At 37.9% G+C, this 26,531-nt stretch overlaps 1 protein-coding gene across 1 annotated transcript in view; it reads left to right on the forward strand.

The window, feature by feature from the left end:
- Ints9 (integrator complex subunit 9) overlaps positions 1–26,531 on the forward strand; it is an 87,658-nt gene that overhangs the window by 48,482 nt on the left and 12,645 nt on the right. Inside the window, exons 8-12 of the mRNA XM_015499425.2 lie at positions 577–711; positions 9,238–9,349; positions 12,148–12,328; positions 19,101–19,161; positions 24,452–24,623. Coding sequence (XP_015354911.1) covers positions 577–711; positions 9,238–9,349; positions 12,148–12,328; positions 19,101–19,161; positions 24,452–24,623 — 661 coding nt within the window. The remainder of the gene's footprint in view (positions 1–576; positions 712–9,237; positions 9,350–12,147; positions 12,329–19,100; positions 19,162–24,451; positions 24,624–26,531) is intronic.

Below are 26,531 nucleotides of genomic sequence, written 5' to 3' on the forward strand. Positions count from 1 at the left end.
AAAAAAAAAAAAAAAAAGAGAANAAAAAAAAAAAAAAAAAAAAAAAAAAAAAAAAAAAAAAAAGAGTACCTATTGTTTTCCTTCAGCCCTGCCATGTTTTTGCTAGTGTTCATTCCTAACCTTCACATTCCCTGTCACCAGCTAGTGAGGTAGTGAGTCAGGAGAAAGGAGAATGGCATCTCTCTTATCCCATCATGGGAGGACAACAGACACTACAAGTAAGACAGGGAACAGAGAAGGAGTTTGGCAAGGATGACTTGAGTTCTGACTAAATATAAGGGCTCCCATTTCTCCATTAGAATAACCCAGAGCCTAACACCTAACCCAAAAGGAAAATGCATCCTGAGTCCCTGGCAACTACAGTTGGGCTAAAACTCTCAGGTGATAAGTAAAGACAACAGGATTGCTTTTTGTGTCTACCACAGTCTCCATTGTCCTTCTGTTTTAAACTTTCTTGTTTACTTTAAAATAATTTCTATTTCTAAACTAAAAGTAGTATTTGTTTCTTTTTCTTACAAACTTATGTGCTCTGAAAGCATTGTTGAAACTTGTGGTTCTTTCTGTGGTTCCTTTTAGGAGCTTTTCGGTGCTGTCCAGGTAACTCCTCTGAGCTCTGGCTATGCCCTTGGAAGCTCTAACTGGATTATCCAGTCCCATTATGAGAAAGTTTCTTATGTCTCTGGATCCTCCTTGCTCACCACACACCCTCAGGTAATGATAAATTCTTTTTTAACAACTCAGCTTTGTGGTTATTTAACCCAGATTCAGAATGTATCCAGTGTACTATCAACCATTTTAAAATCTTTCTAATCTTGGTTCCTTCAGAGTATTTTAGGAAAGTTAGATTACTAGAATCCCAACATCTAGTATTACATTTTCCTCAGAAAGAGTTCTGCAGCCTTTTAGGGTCACCTCTGAGATTCTGAGATGCCTCAGTCCTTCCAAAGACTGTAGCCTGATACAGAATACAAGTTGTTTATTTACTCAGCACATATTAACTACTGAATACTTAACAAGGGCCAAGTGTCAAGCATTTATGTAAGTGTTAGGGATTAAGTTGTGACACCAGGCAGTCTCTGCTCATGGATCTTATTATGTTAATTTGATACACGGGGAGAAGATGAACAGAACATGAAAATGAATGAATAAATATGAGCAGTCATTTCGGATTGATACAAAAACAGCAAAGCAGGGTTTTTTCTAAAGCAACTGGGTCAAATTTAGATTAAACGGTCAGGGAAAGCTTCTGGAACCGTCCATCTGCACTGAGACCAAAAGGAGGCATGTGAAACTTGAGGGCAAAGCACTACAAAGAGATGGCAAATGAAAGGCACTTAGAGCAGAACAAGCTGGGCATGTTTAAAAAGCAGAGAAGGCCATGGAAATGCAATGTACTACCTGCAGTGAACAGTGAGGCCCAGAAGAGCAGCAGACTCCAGCTCTCCTAGAACTTTGTGGTCCATAGTGAGAAATTCCCATTTTATTTTAGTATGTAGGAGGAAGCCATTGGAAAGTTTAAATTGGTCATTCATTCTGGTCCTATTTGGCAAGGAGCTAAGTACATAAATATTGTTATGAATATAACATTTAATCCTTTTTAGGTATTTATAAAAGTTTCTTGTTCATTTCATAAATCCTGGTTCTCCCATGTCTGTAAGGTATGTTGGGGAGATGAGATAGTTGACTGATGGCTACATAAACAACTTGTGAAAGTCCATATTCCATCGTGTTTTGTTTTTTTTTTTTAAAGAGAGAGAGAAAGAGAATTTTTTTTTTTTATATTTATTTTTTAGTTATCGGCGGACACAACATCTCCGTTTTGTATGTGGTGCTGAGGATTGAACCCGGGCCGCACGCATGCCAGGCGAGCGCGCTACCGCTTGAGCCACATCCCCAGCCCTCCATCGTGTTTTTTTAATTGGCAAATTTATGAACATAACCTCAAGATTTTATTATCTTCATAATAAAGCAAAAGATGAAGCTTAGAAATAAATCATTTGGCCATTTTTCCTCTTCTTTCTGGTCAAAACATTTGCATCTCTCTTTAATTGATAAGTAAAAGTTATGTCTGATCTACAGCATGACATTTTGATACACACACACACACACACGTTGTAGAATGGTTAAACCAAGCTAATTAACATGTTCCATTTTAATATGAGGGAAAGAATGCTGTGTTCTGGTCTGGAACAATGGTGCTTTTCAGCTGCCATTCTGCATTGTTTTTCTCAAACTTTCTTTTATAACTTAAGTTTTATCACAAGGTCTAGAGGAGACAAGTTGCTATTTTTTCCTGTAGCTAGCAGAATTCTGGGCTCTTCCCGCTTTTTGAAATCAAAAGCCCATCAATGTTATCATAATCTGCTTCATTGAATCAAGATTTTTTATTGGCAGCTTCTATCATTCTTGATATATTCTTCCATAAAAGACAGAAAGATGACTTGGCTGCCAACTCTTCTGGTTTGTCCTGCTTAGGTCAAAGCCTTTACAGTACTATTGATGTAATTTCCAGTAAATTATTTCTTCAAGGTCTATAAATTTAAAGGGAAAATAAGGTCTTGAAAGTAGTAAGCAACATACCTAAGTAATTAATTTTAATTTCTAGCTGGTAACCTGTGTTATATATTTTTAAAAAAATTAATTTTCTTTATCCATATTGTTGGATTCTGCATTGAGTTAATAGGGATAAGAAATGTTTTGGTTTGTAAAAACTTGATAATCTACTACTATAGAGGCCAGCAAACTGTATCCCATCACCTCCTGTTTTTTTATGTAATGTTTTATTGTATTATAGCCACTCACACTTGCTTGTGATTTATGACTCAGTATGCCCTATAATGGCAGAGTTCTACTCTACAGAAAGGGTCTGCTAATCCTGGTCTACTTGAATGGAATCCTTACAAGCAAGGAAGAATAGCACAAGCTGCTTATTTAATAAGCATAGACTTATGAGGCTTTGGATTAAGACTGAAGCTATAAGAAAGGAGACGAGGCAACATGGATAGGTCCTTAATTCAAGAAGCAAGCATTGAATGCCCACTACCTTCAGTGGAAAAAGATAGAAGTTAAAAGTTTTGTGCCTGGATGACCTTGAGAATGGCAGTAATTCAGTTAACAAGGAAGAACTGGCAGGATGGTTATTTCTTTCAGAATGGGGTTGTGGATAGGGTAGATATGAATATGATAGACCATTAGTTGGAAATATGAGACTGGAACTGGATGTGAAGTCAAGTCTAGAAAGAAATTGGAGAGTCATTATACTTTTTAAAGTATATAAATAAAAGGCTGAGGGCCAAAAACTGAGCTTTTGGGAACATTTACCAGTAGACTATGGAAGGAAGAAAAATCGTCCTACATAAGCATGGGTGAGAGGGAGAGGAGAATTGAGGCCAAACAAAGGGAGAAGGAAGAAAAGAACTGGCCTTCACTGAGCTCAAGGTCTCAGCATAATTGTTTTAATTGATCAGTTATTCAATAACCATACTAAATTCTCATGTTCTAATATTTGTCAGTGATGATAATGTTATCTGCAGAGAAGTAACTATTTTGTCAATTCTTTTCCAAGCCTATAGCTTTTCTTTTTTCTGTCTGGCTCAGCCCTCTAGTACCATGTTGAACAAAGTGTGATGATAGTGGGCATCCTGGTCTTGCACCAGATTCTAAGGGAATGCTTTGTTATCTCTTCATGAAATATGATCCTTACTACACAGTTTTAGGAGGGTTTTTTGTTTTGTTTTTTGTTTAGATGCAATACCTTATCAAATGGTTTTTCTTAAGTCTGAGATAATCTTATGATCTCTGTTCTTTAGACTTTTTTTTTTTTTTTTTTTTTTAATGAGGTCTTTCTATGTTAACCCAGGCTAGTCTCAAGCAGTTCTCCTTCTTCAGCCTTCCAAGTAGCTGGGACTACAGGTGTGTGCAACCACATTCAACTATAATATATTTTCATTTTGCCCTTCGTTTTCTTCCTTCCTTATAGCTTTCAGTTTACTGTGTTGCTCTTTTTTTAAAACTTATCTCATTGTTTCTTCTTGGCTTTTCCAGTAGATGTTTTTAAAGCCATGAGATTCTCTTAGTATTATTTAACTCTGTTAAAAGTTTTGATATGCAGGGACTGAGGCTGTAGCTCAGAGGTAGAGCGCTCGCCTAGCACGTGCGAGGGCCTGGGTTAGATCCTCAGCATCACATAAAAATAAATAAAGAAAAAAAAATTTAAAAAAAAGTTTTGATATGCAATGCAGTGTCATTCATCTTTAAGTAGATCGTGACAGTTTATAATATTCATGATTTGAATAACCAAAGGTTATTTTATAGTATTTTTGTTGTGGTCTAGTAAGATTTAGGGTTAAAGATGAATTTTTTTGGTAATTCTATTTTTTTATTAACACATAATTAATTGTATATATTAAGGGGATTCAGTGCAATATTTCCATACATGCAAATAGCATGCACTGATTGTTTCTGACCACCCTTCTTTCACCACTGTCTCCCCTAACCTTTCCCAGTCTCTAATTATCATTGTTCTACTTTAAAGCCAACCTTTTTTTAGTTTCCAATATGAGAGAGAATGTGTAATGCCTGTCTTTCTGTGTCTGGCTTATTTCACTCGACATAATGTGCTCTAGTTCCATCCATTTTGCTGCAAATGACAGAATTTTATTTTTCTTTATGGCTAAGCATAATCTATTTTATGTATGTTATACCATGCTTTCTTTGTTCATTCATCTGTTGGTGGGCATCTAGGATGGGTTCATAACCTAGCTATTATGAAGAGTGCTGCAATAAACTTGGGAATGCAGATATCTCTTTTGTATGCTGACTCCATTTCTTTTGGATGAGATACCATCTCATTTTTTGTGTCATTTTCAGGATTCTAATTTTTTTGCATTATGATAAATGTATAGTTTTGTACTGAATTTGAATAAGCTTCCTTTGAAACACAAATTATTTTTGTGAACATTCTACATAGATTAGAAAAGAATATGTATGCATTGTAGGGTAAAATGATTCCATATGTATTAATTTGCGCTTTCTGTGTTATTTAGGTCTCTTGTTCTGAAAAGGATATGTTATTTGTTGACTTACCATATTTCTCCTTGCAGTTTAATCAACTATTGCTTTTCATATACTTAAGCTATATACTTGGGAAGCTATATGCTCATGATCATTACATTTTATGGGTCATTTATTCCTTTTATTAGGATGTTTTGATGCTTTCTCTTTTTTCTCTATCACACTACATTAAAGGCCAACGGACTTTTCACCTTCCTTATGTGCCTACTATTTTTTTCCATCCCTTTTTTTCTTTTCATCCCTTTATTTTCATTCTTTCTGTATCCCTGTTTAGTGGATCCCTTTTAGAAAAAAACTAGTAAGAGACATTTTTTTTTTTAATTTAGAGACTTGATTGAACCTGTGTATGTTTTATAATTATTATTGTATTCAGCTTATTTTGGTCTTATTATATTATTTTTATTGTTATTTGGTTTTTCTTTTGAGATGGGCTTACCGTGTTGCCTATACTGGCCTTGAACCTACTGATCTCAAGCTATGCTCCTGCCTCAGCTTACCAAGTAGCTGGCACTACAGGCTGGTGTGCATCATGCACCTGACTCAGGGTTTTTAGTTCATTCTTTTTTTCAGTCCTTTTTTGCCTAGCTTTAGAAGGATAAGTTTTCTTTTGCAAGTGTGGTACATATTTTATTTTTATTCTTCCAAGTTGTTTCTTCGTTTATTTTCCCTATATCTTATTGATTTTTGTATCTTTCCCCCAAAGCCACAGCTTCCTCATGTGTCTCCCATTTTTGTTCTCTGTCCCTTGTCTTATCCCCTGCCCACCAGGTTGATACTATCTAGTATTTTAATTCTGGGTTATTTTTCTTCTTTCAGGAATGCTTGGGAAATGTTTACCAAGAAGCTATTAATATAGTCAACCTGTGAGGCTTTGAATTATTAAGAACATTTTTCCTTTTTCATCACACTTAAATGATGACTATATAATTGAAGTAAAATTGGGTGGCTATATAACTGAAGGCAAAAGACCTTGCAAATGCAAAATATATATATATATATATATATATATATATATATATATATATATATATATATATATATTTTCTACTTGTGTTCCTTGTCAGTCAAGAACTTTGAAACCATTCAGACTTGCATTCCTTAATGTAGGACAGGCTTTTAGAATTTTCACTTTTAGAATTCTTAAGTCATTTTCTAAATTATTTCTTTTTTCCTTCGGTGTGTTGCAACGGGCTGTGAATTACCACCGATGGTATGGAGAGGGAAAGAAAATACAAAAATCTCACCCAAGCTCTGCTTACCATGATAGGGGCTACTGCCTGCCAGTGTCCCACTCCAGGAACCTCCGTTTCCCTGGGAATTTATCCCAGTGCTGCTCTTATTTCTCAGATCCATCACTTGCTGTTCCTTCTGTCCCCCTGGATTACCTCCTGGGAGAGAGCCAGCAGCTTGTGTTCATTCACAGTTTTGTCAGAAACCATAATGGAGCTTTTGTATTTATTATAGTAATTTTGGAAAAATATAAAAATCTTAGAGTAAAAATTATATAAGAGGTAACTTTTTGCAACCTGCTTTTTCTGTTCTGCCTACGCAGTGAAATTTTTCTTAGGTCATCAAGTATCTACCATATGATGTTTGATGTCTGCATGATATTCCATCATGTGAGTAGACCATAAAGTATTTAATTATTCTCACTGTGAGACATTTAAATCACATGTTTTCTGAAAAACATCTACTGTAAGCTTTTGTGCAGTCTCCCCAGAAAGAGTGTACAGGACACCATTTTAAAACTATAACACTAATAGCACAAAACAAGCAGTGCCTGTTGGAAAGATCCCATAGATGCATTGGCAGTTTTGATTATTAGCGCCAAAGCCTTCCTGGCTTTGGAAATCAGATTAATAAATTTGCTTGTGGCTTGTGAACCTGTATTTGAATATTAAATGTTATGTTATGATGGTTTGAGAAAGCAATTCAATACTCTATTATTTCATAGCTTCTTGGCTGTTCTGCCTGACCACAGAGATAGGACTTGAGTTTTAGATGTGAAAAATCCATAGCATATTTCAGCAAAAGCTACATATACCTGGGCATAGAGATATTTGGTTAGTTAGCAAATAAATGGGGACTCTTCCCTTAAATGTAAAGAAACTCTTACAGTTGGATTCCTTGAATCAGGTCTTTAGAACTAAGGCAATCACTGGGCAGATTGGTTTTGTTCTGTTTCATTTTCTGTGTTTTTCCTTATTCCTGGATTTCCCTGGATGTTTGGTTGTTTGTGCAATACTTTGATTTGGAAGCTCCAAAAAGTCTGGGAGGCAGGAGCAGCAGGGAAGCCAAGCTATAAACAGCCCATGTCAATTGAAAAGTTGAGCTCAGTAAGCAGGTCCTTGAAGTGAGGAGGAAGAGTCTAGACAGCTTGCTACAGTTTGCCCACATCATTTCACACTTGCTGTCTTGTTTTTCTGGCTATGCTCTGCCTCTGTGCATAGTTTCCTTCTCTCAAAAAAATGTGTATACTACTTACATACATTTGTATATTTACTGTTATTAATTTCCTCATTTAGTCAGGGCTGTTTCCTAAACCCCTCCTTTGATTCCTCAGAAAACTTCTGGTACATATAGGAAACAATCCCAGGCTTTATTACATATCTGCTGTTAAAAATCATTATATTTTGCTTCCCCTTCCTTCCTTCTGTGAAAATAGCAGAATTGTATGTATTTGTTGGAGAAGTACAAATAGATCAGTTCTGCCCAAGCAGAAGAAAAGCTGCATTAGTATATATCTGGGCAAAGGGGAAATAGAAGCTATTCACATGGTCATCTTCACCATAGGATTTTTTTCTGATTACGTATTAAATAAATATTTTTTAATGTTACGAAGTAGCTTATAACACATGTTATTTATGGGCTCAATCCCCAGTACCAAAATAAAGTAATAAAGCCCAGGTTATCTGTGCTTATATAAAATGCTAAAGGAAAATACCCCAAAAGGCATATATACTCAATAACAATCCGGATGATGGGACTTTCCTGGACTATTTGGAATGTTATTTCCTTATTGGAAAATGTATTAGGTGGCACAGACAGAGGAAGAATAAGACTTCTTCATAAACTGTGTTGTAGGTTTTTTTCTTCTATTCCTGTGAAGATTTTCAGTAGAAGTAAGGAAAAAATGTGTTACAAGATGAAAACGTTTATGAACTCGCCAACATCTCAATCTGTGTTTTTGGTTTTTGTTTCCAGTTGGAATCCTGATTTATTTAGAAAAGATAGTATTTTTTAAATGGTCTGAAAATAATCAAATTCAGATTGTACAGGGTGAAAATAAATCACAACATCATAAGGATCACATTGTCATGTGCCATAGGACTTCACAGTTTATGAGAAGATCAAGTGTGTTAGCTAAGGGAGGTGGGTCAAAACATAGTCATATTACATAGGAAACCAAGCTTGGAGACTGGTGGAAGTCACAGGGCTAGTCATGAAATTGGGAGTAGACTTAGGTTTCTCTCTAATCCAGCATTCTCCCTGGCTTCTCTGCCAATAGAACTTAAGGTAAAGTACCTCGCCTTCTCAAGTCCCTACTCCATATTTCCATAGTGTAGGCTTACTTCCTGTACTTCACAGAGTTCTTTTTGAAAATCAAATTATATAATTCATTGGTTTCCAAAGTGTGATTACCAAGTCAGCAGCAGGAGCATCTCCTGGGAACTTGTTAGAAATGTAGATTCCCAGGCTCCAACTGAATCAGAAAGTCTAGGGGTCGGCCCAGCAATTCATGCTTGACAAACCCTTGGATGAGTGTGATGCACACTGAAGTTTGAGAACCACTGAAGTAAAATGTAGATGGCATTTTGAAAATAATAAAGCATAATAGAAATACAAGATGAATTAATTGAGGTAAACGTACATATAGTGAAATAATGATCTTCTACGTACAATTCTCTAAATTTTGGTATGATCACTACTCCAATCAAGGTGGAGAACTTGCTCATCACCCCATAATGTCCCCATACCTCTTCCTGTTGGTCCCCATCTCCCTAAGCGACTGCTATTCCATGACAGCCTTTTCATTATAGATAGTACAAGTATTTGATGATGGGTTGAACAGAGGAAGACCAATGTCATATGATCTTTTCCTCTGTTATTTGTAGATAATATTCCTTTTAAAATTACTAAGCATAGTTCTCGGTTGTTTTTCAGCCCATGGACCAAGCTTCCCTCAAAAACAGTGATGTGCTGGTTTTGACAGGACTTACCCAGATCCCCACTGCAAACCCCGATGGCATGGTGGGAGAGTTCTGCAGCAACCTGGGTATGGAGGACTCTCAGATATGGCACTGGGTGATACACCTTTGTTTTTTGGTACCTTGCTTTGTAGTATTCTTTGCCCCTTTCTTTCCTAGTCACACACTCTGGTATCTCTTTTAAGGGCTCCCCCTTCTGCTTGCTTCCATCTTTCTTGCCCATCCTTCAGAGTGTACTACTGTCAACAGGAGCAGTTCTAACTTAGCTTAAATTTGAAGGTAAGGTTAACAGTGGTTGTTAAAACTGTAAATTAGAGTCATTAGCACTTTATAGAACAAATATTCAATGTTTTCTCACAGATTTTTATTTAATCCCCTTGCTTTTTGGTGGGATTTGGTAGGGGAGTGTTTACAGGATTGCAGGTGTCAAAGAAATAACGAATAACATCTTTGCTTTGCAAATTATAGCACAGAAAAGACAATTACACTTTGAATTCACAACAGTTATATAATGAACAAGTGTCATTTTCCCATTAATATTTGGGGGTTTTGTCAGGGGAGGCTAAATTGAGAGGCTTACGGGGTGTTTTCTACCTGGAAGAAATTGATTTGTCTTTGTATGTAATTATCAACAAAATGTAGGAATCCTACCTTGTTTTAGAAAAGTAGGTTGGTTACTGACAGTTCAGGCTAATGTAACAAAGTATGATAGAATAGATGGCTTCAGTAGTTATATATTACTTTCTCACAGTTCTTGTCTGGGAAATCTGAGATCCATGTGCTAGCTTTGCTGTTGTGGTGAAAGCCCTCTTCCCACTCACAGATGACCACCTTCTTGCTGTGTTCTCCACATGGAGAAGAGGGGAAATTCTGATCTTCCTTCCTCTTCTTACAAGGGGACAGATATTTTATCATGGGGCTCCACCCTCATAACCTCATCTAAATCTGATTACTTCCCAAACTCCCTGCTTCATACTTCGATCATATTGGAGATTAGGGCTACCATATACACTTGGATGGAGGAGACACAACATTTTGTCAACAGTTATCAAGAAGAGTTGACGCGCTCAAACCATTTACCCCTAGCAATTTTAAGTGATATTACCTTTGCTGAAGGAAAAAGAAATGGTTATGTTCTCTGTTTACATGGAAAGCACTGTTCTTTGAAATTTTTACCCAGCCATGTTAATAATCATAGTCTGCTTTTGTTCTTTGCTGATATTAAACCAGATGTAACTTATTCTACTTTGCAAAATTATTGAAGTGATCTCAAAAACAGTCTTGGGTTTGTGTATTTGTTTATAATCTATAATCATAGACTCAAAGCAATTTAGATTGGGTAAGGAAACATATCCAATCCACTGTCTCTCAAAGTGGGTCTGTTTAACCACCTGCCTCAAAAATCAGTGGCATCACTTATTAAAAATGCCAATTGGAGGCCCTACCACAGATCTAGTAAATTGGTATCCCTGGGGAGAGGAGGACCCAGAAGGAAGTTGCATGTTCAGCATGTTCCCTTGGTAATTTTTCACAGACTAATGCCTGAAAGTCACTGATCTCATTCATTCCTCTCATAACTCGTGAGAAAACTGAGGCCCAGCAAGGTTGTGGTGGCTAACCTGTGGTCCTAGAGCTTGGAGCAAATGTAGGAGTAGAGCCATTGCTTTTGAGCCATGATGACTGAGATTGATTTCTTTCTTTTTTTTTTCTTTTTCTTTTTGGTACTAGGGATTGAACTCAGGGACACTAAACCACTGAGCCATAGCCCCAACCCCATTTTTAGTTGTACACAATACCTTTATTTTGTTTATTTATTTTTATATGGTGCTGAGGATTGAACCCAGGGCTTCACACATGCTAGGCGAGCGCTCTACCACTGAGCCACAACCCCAGCACCCGCAGCCCCATTTTGTAGTCTCACTGAGTTGCTTAGTGCCTTGTTAAGTTGCTGAGGCTGCCTTTGAATTCACTATCCTCCTGTGTCAGCCTCCCCAGCTACTGGGATTACAGTGTGTGCCACCATGCACAGCTCTGATACTGACTTTTTCCTCCATCGTGTTGAACTCTAGTAGCAGGTCCCCACTTCTCACATCACAGCATCCAAATAAACTGTACATCAGAGTGGGAACAGAGGAGGACACGTGGCATTAGGACTTCAGGTTCTGAAGCTAGGCATGGTGGAGCACACCTGTAATCCCAACTGCTCAAGAGGCCCAAGGAAGGACAATCGTGATCAGTTCAAGGCCAGCCTGGGTAGCATAGTAAAACCATGAGATTTTACACCTCAAAATCATATCAGTTTGTTTTGAAAACTAATGAGAAAAACAAACTCAAGTACGCACTTTGTGTTTTTCAACTAGTTGTACTTGAATATAATTATAACCCATACATTGCAGTTTCTCATTTGGTAACTTAAAATGTGAGGAATTTTTCTTACAGACATTAATGAACGAAAACTCCACTGAGTAAAACAAAAACTTGGCCTGTTTCCTTATAGGTCATTCAACTGTGGTCAGAGACCTACCAGAGACTAATCTAGCAAATGTTTTAAGCAGGATCTAAAAAAAGAAGGAACTTGAAGTTTCTGTCCTGCAGTGCAGCTGCCTTGGAACTTTTAAATCCCAAATCCTTGATTGTGTACTTTATTCTCAGGGACTTAAATTAGACAGTAATGGAAAAATCTGCTCTTAGCCTCTAGATTCCCCCACTTGGGTGCTGTTCTTCATAAGAAGCAGACTTATACATATGAGTGAGTTATAGTCACAGAAGTAGGAAAACAAATGCAAATTATTTTTCTAAGTTAGATTCTAACTTTAAAACACATCCTTTTGGTAATGTTTTCCCCCTCTGGCTTCAACTTTTCTAGCTCTCACAGTTCGAAATGGAGGAAATGTGTTGGTCCCCTGCTACCCTTCTGGAGTGATCTACGACCTCCTGGAATGCCTGTATCAGTACATTGACTCAGCCGGCCTCTCCAACATCCCCTTCTACTTCATCTCCCCGGTGGCAAACAGTTCACTTGAATTTTCCCAGATTTTTGCCGAGTGGTATGTCAGCATTCTGAATTCTATTTGATTCAGTATGTTCAAGCAGTAAGAGTGATAATGATGTTATTTTTTCTCACATTGCTATGAAATTTTCATTTTGTTGTTTGTATGTGTCTGTGATGAGAACATTGTATTACTGAAAGTTAAATCTGTTACATTGCTGGAGTTTAGAAGAATAATTACCAAAGAGGGAAGGATGCAAGAGGATTAAGCCTCTACTTCAAAGTCAGTACCACCAGGTGTTGGGGCACATGCCTGTGATCCCAAGGTCAAGGCCAGCCTGGGCAATTTAGCAAGACCCTATCTCAAACTGAAAAAAAAAAAAAAAAAAATGGGATGTCACTCAATGGTAAAGCTAACATCACCCAAAAGAAAAAAAAGTCAATAGCAAAAACATTTTCTACTTCTGCGTGTTTCCCTGTCTGCTACAAAGTGAAGTTCCATTCTAAATCTTTTTTAAAAATTTCAAGCCCAAGCTCATGTTACCAAATCTGATTAAAAAACAAATTTTTTTTCTTTCAATAACACATGTGACAAAACCATGTTTTACTACAGCAGAAAATTATTTGATCATATCCTCAGGTAGGTTAAATTATTCAACAATATGAAATCATAGAGCCTTTTTAAGACTATTTAGACACATGTTTGGACCTTAACTCCCATGGACCAAAAAAAAAAAAAAAGAGGGAGAGGAAAATAGATTTAATTTAATTTTACAGAACATCATTTCCAAAATTCAGGAGCCATGAGAAGATACATAATGTAGAATATGTTTAATCCTTTTTTAAATAGTGGAGTAACCAAATGAACAAGGCTTTTTAAGCTTCTCATTAAAAAAGGAATTTGTACGTGATTCTTCCTCCCACCCCTGTGTTTTAAAGTCCATTCTTTTTTCATAGTCTGTCTTCTGTATCTAAACTCTGCCTTCTCTGTCCATGTGCACACTGCCCATCTTTGTTCACACATCTATTGCTGCTTGTTGGCACTCAATGAATTTTATCCTTTGTGCATAGGGTACCCTCAGAGGAAGTAATCTTGAATAATTAGTAATCTGCCCTGAGTGTCACTCACAATTTAACAAGCATGTTAAGAATTTCTTCATCTGTATCCTTAGTAAGGATATCACTAAAACACTCCTGGGCCAGCCCTGTGGAACCCTGTAGACGGTATCTTCACTGGTTGAAGGGCTTCAAGTCCAGCCTTTGCCCAACACATGTGGTTCATGTTATTGGAATATTTTACTGGATTAAGATCAGGACTTTCCAAGATAAGAATACTGTAGGATGTTTTTCTGTTTTTGTTTTTGTTTTTTTTTTTTGGTTTTTTTTAGATACTTGTTAGTTTCTTATATGTGTAATACATGTTTACTATAGGAAAAAAATGAAAGGTACAGAAAACAAAAAAAAAATTAGCCCATAATATTGCTATCCAGAAATAATTTATCACTGTTAACATTCTGATGTGTTACATCTGTCTTCATAGAGATCATGCTGGATATCTAATTGTGACTCCTATTTTTTAAAAAATCAATTAAATCAAAGCATTATAAAATATTAGAAGACTTTTTTTTTTCCTAAACCAGTAATGTTCTGAACCCAGGGGCACTTAACCACTGAGCCATATCTGTCCCTGGCCCCCTCTCCTTTAAAAAAAAAAAAAAATTATTTGAGACAGGGTCCTCACTAAGTTGCTGAGGCTGGCTTTGAACTTGCCATCCTTCTACCTCAACCTCCTGAGCTGCTGGGATTACAGGTGTGTGCTACGATTCCCGGCAAGAACACAATTTTTACATGACTGAAGTATGATATAATTTTTATGTCATTTGTGAATGTATAATTTAGTTTATTTTTTTTTTTATTGAATGCAAGGGCTTTTCTTGTTTCTTTGTGTGTGTGAGGACATCTGGCTTGCTTGAGGTAAATGACTAAAAGTGGAATTACTAGAACAAAGGATATAAATATTTTTTAATGTTCATTATCTGAATCTAAATTGCTTTCCAGAAAATTTTATATGTAAATTATTCCCCTTTTTTCCCCCCATTACTTCTTAGAGGTTTTTTACTTCACTTATATGTTTGAACTCTTTATGTATATACCAAAGATATTAACTTTTTTTTATAATTCTTTTTTCCCCATTTTGACACTTCATTTTTAATTTTACCTGATTTTTTTCCTGTTTTTTTAAAGTCAGTACTTTGGAATAATTTTAGACTTAAAGAAGAGTATAAAAATAATGCAGAGTTCCCAAATGCCTTTCACTCAGTTTCTTGTATTGTCAGTGGCTCACAAGGTCATACACATTAGCACATCATTAATTAGACTCCCATCTTTGTTCTGATTACATCAGATTTTCCACTAATAACCTCTTTGCTTCAGGATTCATCCAGGGTGTCATAGTGCATTTAGGCCTTTGGATTGTTTTTTGGGTTTTTTGACAGAATTTTCTTTTTCAGTTTTAGTCTCTTTTGCTCTGTCTTCTTTTGGTGTTATATTTTAAAAATTCTTTCCCCTATTGATGTCACATGGCTGAACATACTTTCTTTCAGTTTTATTACGATTTATTTTCTTCTTTTTTGCTCCCCCCTTAACTATTTTATCTTGAATTTGTTTAGTATGAGAGGAACATGAAGTTTATTTTTTCCCCAAAGTAGTCAACTAATTACATGCGCTAGTAGTATTTACTGAATAATAATAATTAATAATAATAATTTTTTTTCAAATAACTTTCTTTATTAGAAACATTGATACTAAGTGGAGGAATGAAGTTTGATCCCAGGAAATTTTGATCTTTAGATTCTATTTTTTTAATTTTTCATTCTAATTTGTTATATATATGACAGCAGAATGCATTACAATTCATATTACATATATGGAGCACAATCTCTGCTTATATACAAAGTATATTCACACCGTTCGTGTCTTCTTCATACATATACTTAGGATAGTGATACCCATCTCACTCCACCATCTTTTTTTTTTTTTTAACCCCCTTTTCCTCTCCCTCTCCCTCCCCTTTGCCCTATATAGAGTTTGTCTAGTCTTCCCATGCTCCCTCTCCCAACCCCACTATGAATCAGCCTCCTTATATCAGAGAAAACACTTGGTATTTGGTTTGGGGGGATTAGCTAACTTCACTTAGCATTATATTCTCCAGCTCCATCCATTTACCTGCAAATGCCATGATTTTGTTCTGTTTTATTGCAGAGTAATATTCCATTGTGTATATATACCACATTTTCTAAACAGGTCGGACAGAAAGGAAGAATAGGTTCATAAAGCAAGGATGGTTAGTTTGGTCTTGCCCCTTGAGGCATTTGTGGTACATATATAAATGTGAAGTATTACCAGTCCAGGGATCCGAGAAGCCAGGCTGTAGTTACAGGTTGGGATGTCCTTGATCATGGGGTTGTTGAAGCCACAACAATGAATGGGACTGCCTGGGGAGAGGAGTTGGTTCAGAGAGCAGTGGCTAAAAGATGGAACTCTAAATAGGTTCAGCTTTTAAGGGGTAGGTAATGAGGATTTTGGAAAAGAGGGAAGAGGGACAGTGAAAGGAGAGAACAAAAAGTTGGCACAGATATTCTTCCCTTGGTGTGATTCACACAAACATGCTTTTATCCTCCAAAAAAAAAAAAAAGAAGAAGAATTGAGAAAAATAGTTTCCTTGTATAAGCCTTTTACCCAGGGTGAGCCACTCTCCCAGCTCAACTCTGAAAGTTCCCTGGGAACCCCCAGTTCCTTTCCCTCCACGTCTGAAAACCAGTATTTCTCAACCTGGGCCACATTTTAGAATCCTGTAGGAAGCTGGAATCAGTCTAAGCCAATTTAATTGGTTTTAGGGCAGCAAGACACTGGGATTTTGAGAAGCTCTGCCAGGACCCAGAGGTTGAGAACCACTGTCCTATTCTGAAACAAGTTTACCACACACTTGGTTTGTATTTGTTCCTATTTCACTTTGTTGTTCTCTTTTCTACAACCCAGCTACAAAGCGCTCTTCCCAGAATAAGGTTCCCAGTTACTTATATGGACAGATGTAAGCTCCATACTGGGATTAATTTAGCAGGTGATTGCTGTGGAGGCAGCAGAGGCCTTGCCCCAAGCCTGGACCACCACTGCCCATTCTGAGGGCTGTGCTTCCTCACCTTTCTTTTCCTGTGAGAGTTGCTCTGGGCAACAGCCACAGACCCAGCTGCTTGCCTAAGTCTGCTCCCAACCACTCTGGCTCCTAAACTTTGTGGTTCCTTGTCTCGGGGAGTTCTGCTCTGACCTCTTCAACCCACTTGGCATGTTAGAAGCCCAGCTCCTTGCTGTCCTAGTGTCAGCCCCAGCTCCAAAACAAGGGCACAGTTGCTTCCTTGATTGATTTGTTTTTACAAGGGGTGGAAATGAGAGGGAATGGTTCCCAAAGACCTCACTGAGCTTTATTGAATAATCAAACTTGCAGTACCTGGGGTCTGGCTGTCAGAAGAGGAGGGTCTCTCAGACTCCCAGTTAGAGGTGATCTGGAAGCATCATTTATTCTTGGTTTTTCTGATAACGCAGTAAGTACAGATCTTTTGAACTCCAGCAGATAGCCCCAGAAGAAGCAAATTGATTGGCTCTTTCAGCTTCTCTCTGAGAAGGGGTGTAGGTGTCCCTGTTGTGCCTACATGATGATAGGCATGACAGGTAGGGAAGCTGTTAGCAGAACTGGCCACAAATACTTTGATAGGTGGGTTTCAAATCTCCAATCAGATTGTAATCTCTTTTCCATTGTTAATCTCTCCTAATTGCTGCATAATATCTTTTTGAATCAAGCACTTATATTTATCTCTCTTCCTGCTTTGAAATAGAACTAGTATCTATTTAGATATTACAAGGTGCCTCTCAAAAATTACATTCCTTCTGTATTTTTGTCTGTTTCCCCCAAAAAATTAAAAATAAAGTGATCTTTTTCAAATCAAGGTTAAAGGAAACTAATGGTAGGAAAAATTAGGGACTCTGTATGAAGTTAATAACAAAATCCAAGCCCTGAAGTCCTGAACCATCACTTTCAGACTACTTTCCCTTGCATTCTTAGAGTGGGGTCTAACAAACATATATCGTATATATGCTTGCCAGTTTTTAAAAGTATCAGACCTGCTCAACACTTCCATTGATTTGTTAGTTATAACTTTTGCCACATTTCCTTTATTCAGGCATATCTGTATGTTTAAAAGTCATATCTGACTAGGAAAAAGCTTTAAAAGATTGCCTGAAGCATCCAGTGTCTCCAGACTTAAGATCCCCTCCAGATAGTTAGCATTGCTGCTATTAATGAAATAATGCATGTGCAAAACAGCCATGTCTCAGAAAAAGATGATTTTCACCTCAGAATTGATTGCAGCTAAATGCAGTATGGTATCTTGGACTGTATCCTGGAACAGAAAAAGGATGCGAGTTGAAAAACTGGTGAAATTAAGTCTGGAGTTTGTTATTGTTTATTAGTAAGTTGTCACATATCAATATTAATTCCTTAGTTTGATGAATGTGCCACCACTTTATAAGATGTTGACACTGGGGACACAGGAACTCTGCTATCTTTTTTTAAAAATATTTTTATATTTATTTATTAGTTGTACACAATACCTTTATTTTGTTTGTTTATTTTTATGTGGTGCTGAGGATCGAACCCAAGGCCTCACACATGCTAGACGAGTGCTCTACCTCTGAGCCACAACCCCAGCCCCAGGAGCTCTGCTATCTTTGCTGTAAATCTAAAATTATTCCAGAGCTAATTTATATATTTTAATAAAGAATTTATTCTGGATTATTTTTCTTTTTTTTATTTTTTCATTTTATTCTAACTAGTTACATATGACAACAGAATGCAGTTCAATTCATATTATACAAATAGAGCACAATTTTTCATGTCTCTGATTGAACACAAAGTACAGTCACACCATTTGTGTTTTCATACATGTACATAGGGTAATGATGTCCTTCTTGTTCCACCATCTTTCCTACCCCATATCCCCTCCCTACCCCTCCTTACTACTCCTTCCCTTTTGCCCTATCTAAAGTTCATCTAATCCTTTCATGCCCTTCCATCCCCATTATGAATCAGCATCCTAATATCAGAGAAGACACTCAGCATTTGGTTTTTTGGGATTAGCCAACTTCCCTTAGCATTATATTCTCCACCTCCTTCCATTTACCTGCAAATGCCATGATTTTATTCTCTTAATGCTGAGTAATATTGCATTGTTTATATATACCACATTTTCTTTGTCCATTCATCTTCTGAAGGGTATCTAGGTTAGATCTACAATTTAGCTATTGTGAATTATGCTGCTATAAACATTGATGTGGCTGTGTCCCTGTAGTATGCTGTTTTTAAGTCCTTTGGGTATAAACCGAGGAGTGGGATAGCTGGGTCAAATGGTGGTTCCATTCCAAGTTTTCCAAGGAACCTCCACACTACTTTCCAGATTGGTTGCACCAGTTTGCAGTGCCGCCAGCAATGTATGAGTGTGCCCTTTCCCCCACATCCTTGCCAACACTTACTGTTGTTTGTATTCTTAATAGCTGCCATTCTTATTCAGGAATTTTAATGATTTAAAAATATATATGCTCACAAGAGACATCCGTCCTGAATGCTTTTTAGGCATTGACTTTTATTTTACTCACAGAGAAATTTGCTTTCACAAAATCTTAAACTGTGACGTTTAATATTTGTGCTACTGCCACTAGGTGGCAACAAATGCCACAGTGTGCATTTCCTAACATGGATCTTTTTTCCTCTTTTTTAAAAGGCTTTGTCACAACAAACAGAGTAAGGTGTATCTCCCAGAACCACCTTTTCCTCATGCAGAGGTAAGAAAACAGGATTCTCAGGTCAGCATAAGAAAGAAATGTAGGTGAAAGTGGATGGGGATAGCAGATCATTAGATAAAAAATATTGTTGGGGCTGGGGTTATGGCTCAGTGGTAGAGCACTTGCATAGCATATGTGAGGCACTGGGTTCAGTTCTTAGCAACACGTATAGATAAGTAAATAAAAATAAAGATTCATCCACAACTTAAAAATATACATTAAAAAAAAGTATCCTTATGTGAATTGATACATCCTTTTACTTCCCAAGTGAGATGACAGTGAATTACTCTTACAGTTCATTTGTGTTTCCTCTTATTAACATATTATATTACTATCCTGTTATACTGTTCACAGCCTGTCTCTATTCTGTCTGTGAAAGGGATTTTACTCTAATTTCTACCACTAAACTTTTTTGGGTAACAGATTTATTCATTGTCAAATGTTCTTTCCAGTTAAGGCCATCATATGTGTAAAATTTTAATGATGAAAATGACATTTCACTTTAAAAAATAGAAAAATTCCCCTCCTTCAAAGAACTAATGAATGTTTTTTAATTTCTTTTTCTTTTTTTAGTTGTAGATGTGCACAAAACCTTTATTTTATTTGTTTTTATTTTTTATGTAGTGCTAGGGATCAAACCCAGTGCCTCACGCATGCTAAGTAAGTGCTCTACCACTGAGCCACAACCCCGGCCCCTAATAAGTGTTTTTATTTAGCTGAATACTTAGTTCTTTCACCAGATGGTATATCCTGGATGTTTTTCTGTGCTGCATAATATTCTGTAGCATATTACAAACATACTAAGTAAATTTAATGATTCTCCTGTTGGACAATGGAGTTACTTCGTATTTTTTATTATATTTTAATTAAAAGGATGTTTAAATTGGTATAACCACTTCAGAAGAATATACCAAACAAAGTTACATAGGGCTGGACGCAGTATCACATAGCTGTAATCCCAGAGGCTCAAGAGGCTGAGACAGGAGGATGGTAAGTTCAAAGCCAGCCACAGCAGCAGTGAGGCGCTAAGCAACTTAGTGAGACCCTGTCTCTAAATCAAATACAAAATAAGGCTGGGAATGTGGCTCGGTGGTCGAGTGCCCCTGAGTTAATCCCCAGTACCAAAAAAAAAAAAAGTAATTATTACANGTAGTATATATATATATATATATATATATATATATATATATATCTCCCGTTGCCCATCAAGAGAATGGATTTTGTGGTATGTTCACACAGCAGAGTACTGTACATAGTCAGAATGAATCAACTCCAGCTGCACGTAAGAGTGTAGCTGAACTTCAAAAACATAATGTAAGTGAAAGCCAAACATAAAACAGTAGATGTTGTGTTTTATTTTTTTAAAAGTTCAAAATCATGACAAATTAATCTGTAGTAGTAGAAGCCAGGCTAGTTGTTATCCTGGAGGTGGGTGGGATAGTATTGACTGGAAGGAGACAGGGATTTTTCAGAAAGCTGGTAATGCATTATTTCTTCATGTGGATATGGGCTCATGTATGTGTTCAGTTTGTTTTGTTTTTTAAAAAAGGGCGGTAGGGCTGGGGTTGTGGCTCAATGGCAGAGCACTTGCCTAGCATATGTGAGGCACTGAGTTAAATCCTCAGCACCACATGTAAATAAATAAAAAATAAAGGTACATCAAAACTAAAAAAAAAATTTAAAAAAACAACAACAAAGTTTATTATTAAAAATGTTGAAAGAGTGAAGGCTGTAATTAATCCTGTGGTGTTGGGTTGAATCGGTTTCATTTTCAGTGTGTATAGACAGACACACAGACACATGCTTGTGTGTATGTATTTAAGGGAGTTGTTTTGTTCTGCAGTTAGCTATTTGACACAGTAAATTACAACAAACTTTCTGATTCAGTTGAAGTACTATTTTCCTACTGTGAGATTGGTCTTTTATGAGCCAGGATGCCAAGTGGAAGATTTTTTTAAAGTTATTTTTTGGTCCTCATCTAACATTACAGCAGCCAGTCTTTTTATAAAAACTCTTGTTATTGCCACAGTGAAAAATCAGGCTAAATATATAATATTAGAAAGTCTGTTGTGGTAAAACACGTTTTGTTGTGGACTTTGCCATTGGAGAGTCTCTTTTCTTCTCTCCTAAAGCAGTTAGGCTTTCTTTAAAACTTGTTTTCTAAGCGGGTTACATTTTGACCTGCACATAGTTCATGGGTAACCCCCTGCCTTTTACTGTTTAGAACGTGAATAGACTATAGGGTTCTGAGGTGCACTTGCTACTGGGGAAGGAGGGAGTTGACCCTTGCTATTGTTACTAGTGCCCATGATAAAATATGGTTCTGCCCTTAGTACTGACAACAAATTACTGTACAGAATACCTGCACTATGGCTTCATTTGCACTGCTCAAATATAAAGTGAGGTGGGAAGGTGGATTCACTTGGCAAAATACAGTGAATTTATCATAGTTTCTATGCCTTGACCAATAGATCTCTAGATAATGCTTGTATTAATGAAGGTATCACTTAAGTGTGCAAAGGCCTACCACTATTCTTAGAATCCTATTCATCAGAATACCATACACTTAGAATGGATGTATACTCATCCATTTAACTGTGGCAACTAATTATTTTGGCCATAAAGTTACAAAAAGAATGTTAGTTTTATTTGTATAAAACATGCAAGGAAAGTGGGAATTCAGTATTCTCCATCTTTACTATTCTTATCCTGTCTAGCATGTGACAGCGGGTTAATATCTCCAGGGTTGTACTGCAGTCTTCCTAATAAAACCAGAAAGACCTAATAAGAGACTAAATCTTCAAAGAGAAGAGAGCCTGGTTTCTGCTTCAGGGGTGTCCCAGTATAACCACTTCTCACTTCTGGGGGTGACTTCATTTGGACTTGAAGTTGTTGACTGGGTTCCCCCCCCCGCCATGGTTATGGGTGCTACTGGATTAAGCCATATCACAGACCATTTATTTATCTGTTAAACAGCAGCTTAGGAAACACTCCTGTTGGCCTAGTTGATATGAAAGGTCTGTGGAGTCTGCATGGTCCTTATCTGACCTTTTGATGCTAGAGTGGTAGGGTGGGGTAGGGTTTAGGCACAGGAGGCATTTTTGAGCCTTGTCAGAAGAAGCTCTCTATGGTTCTACTGTGAGATGTCGCCTTACAATGGGCCTGATGTTGGGAGAGAATTGTCAAGCATTTTGCTGCTGGGGAGATTCTTGGTTCAAGATATATACTTTAGAGACAGGTTTGAGGCTGGGTATGGATGGTTTCTTACTATAGCCCTGCATCTCCCAAATTTCTGAGAGTCACTTTAGTCTTCATATTAAGTGGCTACAATAACTCAACACAATAACTCTCAGGTGGGAGATCCTGTACAGATCTTGTGGGAGGGATGTGTTTATTGTCACCCAAACTTGGTGCATCACACATGTTGGGAAAGTTACTTGTATTTCAAATAGGAACTGATTTTGAGGACTCTACCATGCCTGGAGTATGGAAGCTATAAAGAAAGACAAACTCAGTCCATAACAACCTGATTAAAAGTTTCAAGTATGTTCATATTACCAAAAGGATTTGGCTTTCCCATGTGTTCTGAAAATCACATTGTAGTTAAGAACTTTTGATCTTTGGCTAATTTTAATGACATCCTTTGTGCACATGGTTCCCAACTTACGAAAAACTTTTGACTTTACAATAGGGATACACAAGCAGTATGCATTGGGTAGAGCCACACTTTGAATTTGGATCTTTCCCTGCACTTCCAATATGCACCTCGCTTGAGATGCTGGGCAGCTGCAGTAAGCTGTGGCTCTGATACCCCATGACTGCAAGCAAAGACGACCAACACTGCAGTGCAGTGCATGGTGTTGCCAAATCGTGGGGTGGGGTGGGCTGGGTGGATCAAACACCTCTCCGCATACAATATATTCAACTTAGGATGAGTGTATCAGAATGTCTCCCCATTGTAAGTTGAGGAGCATCTGTATCTGTTTTTTAATCTAATTTTTTAGAATGGTTTCAGGTTTACCATAAATCAGAAAGGATACAGTGTTTCCATATATTCCCTGCTCCAAATATGCACAGCCTCCCCTGCTGTCAGCAGCCCACACCAGAGTGGTGTATTTATTACAGCTGACGAAGTCCCATTGGTACCTGTATCACCTAGAGTCCCTTAGAGTTCACTCTTGATATACATGCTCTGGATTTGGGCATTTATCTACAGTTATAGAATCATGCAGAATAGTTTCATTGCTGTAAAATTCTGTGCTCCAGCTCTTCATCTGTCCCTCCCCCAAACCCCTGGCAACCACTGATGTTTTTACTGTATCCATTGATTTGTCCTTGCAAGAATATCCTATAGCTGGCTGGGCATGGTGCCCCACACCTGTAATGCCAGCTACTTGGGGCGCTGAGGCAGGAGCATTACAAATTGAGGTCAGCCTAGGCAACTTAGTAAGAAAACCCTGTCTCAAAATAAAAATTGACTGGGGATGTGGCTCAGTGGTGAGCGCTCCAGGGTTTGATCCCCAGTACCAAAAAAAAAAGTCATTATGATTGAAACAGTATATAGCCTTTTCAGGTCTACTTTCACTTAGTAATAGGTTCTTCCATGTCTTTGCCTAAACTGATAGTGTGCATTTTTTTTTTAGCACTGAATATTCTGTTGTCTTGATGTACCACAGTTTACCTTTTGAAGGACATCTTAGTCGTTTACAAATTTTAGCAATTATGAATAAAGCTGCTATACGTATATGTGCAGGTATTTTAGGGACATTAAGTTTTCAACTCTGGAGAAAATACCAAAGATTGATATTTGATTGCTGGGTCCTACAATAACTGTGTGTTTTTAACTTTTGTTTCAGAAAAAAAAAAAAAAAAAAACCTGCCAAAATCTTCCAAAGTGGCTGTAGTCATTTGTATCCTGTCAGCAGTGAATGAGCCTTTTCATTGCCTCACATCCTCCCCAACTTCTAGTGTTAGTGTTCAGATTTCAGCCTTTCTAATTCCCTAGTGGCACGTTACCATTGAGCCACATTCCCAGCCCTTTTTAAATTTTTTTTCTTTTGAGATAGGGCCTTACCAAGTTGCTGAGGGCATTGCTGAATGCTGAGGCTGGTCTTGAACTCACGATCCTCCTGCCTTAGCCTCCTGAGTTGTTGAGATTATAGGCGTGTACCACCTTGCCTGGCTTTTGTTTGTATTTTTTAAGTTATTTCTGCACATTCTCCCATGCTTTGGTCTCCACTCAACCCAAGCAGGCTAACAGCTCTTTGTATGTTTTTAATATGTATTCTAGCTCATTCAGACCAATAAGCTGAAGCACTACCCCAGCATCCATGGAGACTTCAGCAACGACTTCAGACAACCTTGTGTGGTGTTTACTGGGCACCCTTCCCTCCGATTTGGGGACGTGGTCCACTTCATGGAGCTCTGGGGAAAATCCAGTCTCAACACTGTCATATTTACAGGTAAATTTTAAACAACACCCTACCCTTTGTATTGGGGTCATTAGTGGATGTTCCTGCAAGGTTGAGACCCAGGGAAGGATTTGACTCTAAGGCATAAATACAAACATTATGTACAAAAGAATTAAAAACCAGAAGCAAAGGAGGAAGAAAGAGTACAGCAGCATGAGCTGACAGGTAACTGTATTGAACACGATTTTCTATATTGGGGATCAAACTCAACACCTGTACATGTAGTCAGGTGCTATACCACTGAGGACATCCCCAGCTCTTGAACACAGTTTGTATATCTGCTCTTCTAAGATTTTTCCCTGAGATAGAATTCGGCTGAACTGCTTTTTGGTAGAACTTAGTATAAGAACTGCAGCAATTCTAGTAACCAGTCTTTACCTTTTAGGAACTGTTTACTAGGACAGATCTTTGTCCTTCAACTGTACATTACTCTGGCTTTCACTTGTTCTGGAGACACACACTTTAGGGAAGACAACTTCTTTAGTAAGGTTGAATAGGGGATTGGCTGAAGTCACTGTATGTCATTTAAGATCTTCAAACATCCTTGGGTTTTGGAAATCTTACAAAGTAAAAAACTTTGGTCTAAAATCTTACTCCACTTGATGTAACCTCAGCTGAGCCACCTCCGAAGCCTAGCTTTCCTCTCAGGAAATGGGATTGCTAGTAGCCTCCTCTGTGGGTAATCAGGAAGTGATGTAGGCAGGTCGTCAGCACAGCACTTACATGCAGCAGTTCTTGACAAAGTAGCCATCACCTTCCCCTTCTTGTGAATTCTGATTACTTTAAAACTTGTGTTTGGGGGTAGAGAGTCTAATTACCCCAGAAGCATTAGAGGCATGGACACTTTGGCCCTACCCTATGCTCAGCCTCATTTGTGAGAACTATCAGTGGCCCCAACCAGAGGCTACCAGGAACATGGCTATAGTCAAGCAAAGTTCTTGCCTTGTTGCAGAGAGGTAGAACACACACCACAGGCATGCATGTGGTTAAAAAGAACTTGTAGGATCTGGGCTAGAGCTAGGTAATTTGAGGTTATTCATCGATGTTGAGCTTTTTCTGCATTAAGTGCTGTCAGGACCCAAATCTGCAGCTGGGCACCTTAGTGATTTTCTTCTCCAAGGCAAGAGGAATAGAGCCAGGATAGGGTGATGTTTGCTCGAGTTGTGGTTGGGAGAGTCTTGTTCTTTTGTATTCGGCCGTGATTTTGGAGGGGTCTTGCTTAGTGGCCTTGTCTGATGTTGTTGTTCTTTGAATTTATTTGTATCCAGCAGGACACTGTGGTTCAGTCATGGGTGCCAGGCCAGCCCCTGCTAATACCCTGGCTAAGCAGAGAGCACCTGGAAAGCTCCCAGCCTTCAAGGGCTGCTTTTCTCCTTTCTCAGAGCACCTTTGGGCCAAAGGCAGGGGAATTCAACCATAAGACATAGATTTGCAATACCTAGAACCTGGCCACTGCCAGATTTTTGCTGAGAAGGTTGTCCAGGGAATGAATGTGTGGTAGGACTAAAGGTGTTTCTTCTGCTCCTTTTGATAAGTTGTGAATGACATGACAGTAGTTGATATTTATGCAGGCACTTTAACCCCTGTATGAACTTTTTACTTCAGCCAACCAAATGCAAAAGCCCAATGATCATGACTGCTCTTTGTAAAGAGCATTAAACTTGTTTGCTGGGCTTCCAGAGCAATTGGGTCTTTTCTGAAGTTTGCTAAGTGTGAGAGGCTACCTTTTCACTTGGAATCTTTGCCCTGAGTGGCCTGTGCTTGCCTCATTTGGTGGGTTCTGGGAATTCTTTGAGAAATCTGACCCACTGGAGGTGGTAATCTAATGTTTGGAAGTTCGGTCAGTTGTCCTGAAGATTGGAGAAGTTAGTGGCCAGGAGAGCACAAGCCCATGCTCTG

Source organism: Marmota marmota, unplaced genomic scaffold (genome assembly GCF_001458135.2).
Source record: "Marmota marmota marmota unplaced genomic scaffold, marMar, whole genome shotgun sequence".
Classification (NCBI taxonomy): domain Eukaryota; kingdom Metazoa; phylum Chordata; class Mammalia; order Rodentia; family Sciuridae; genus Marmota; species Marmota marmota.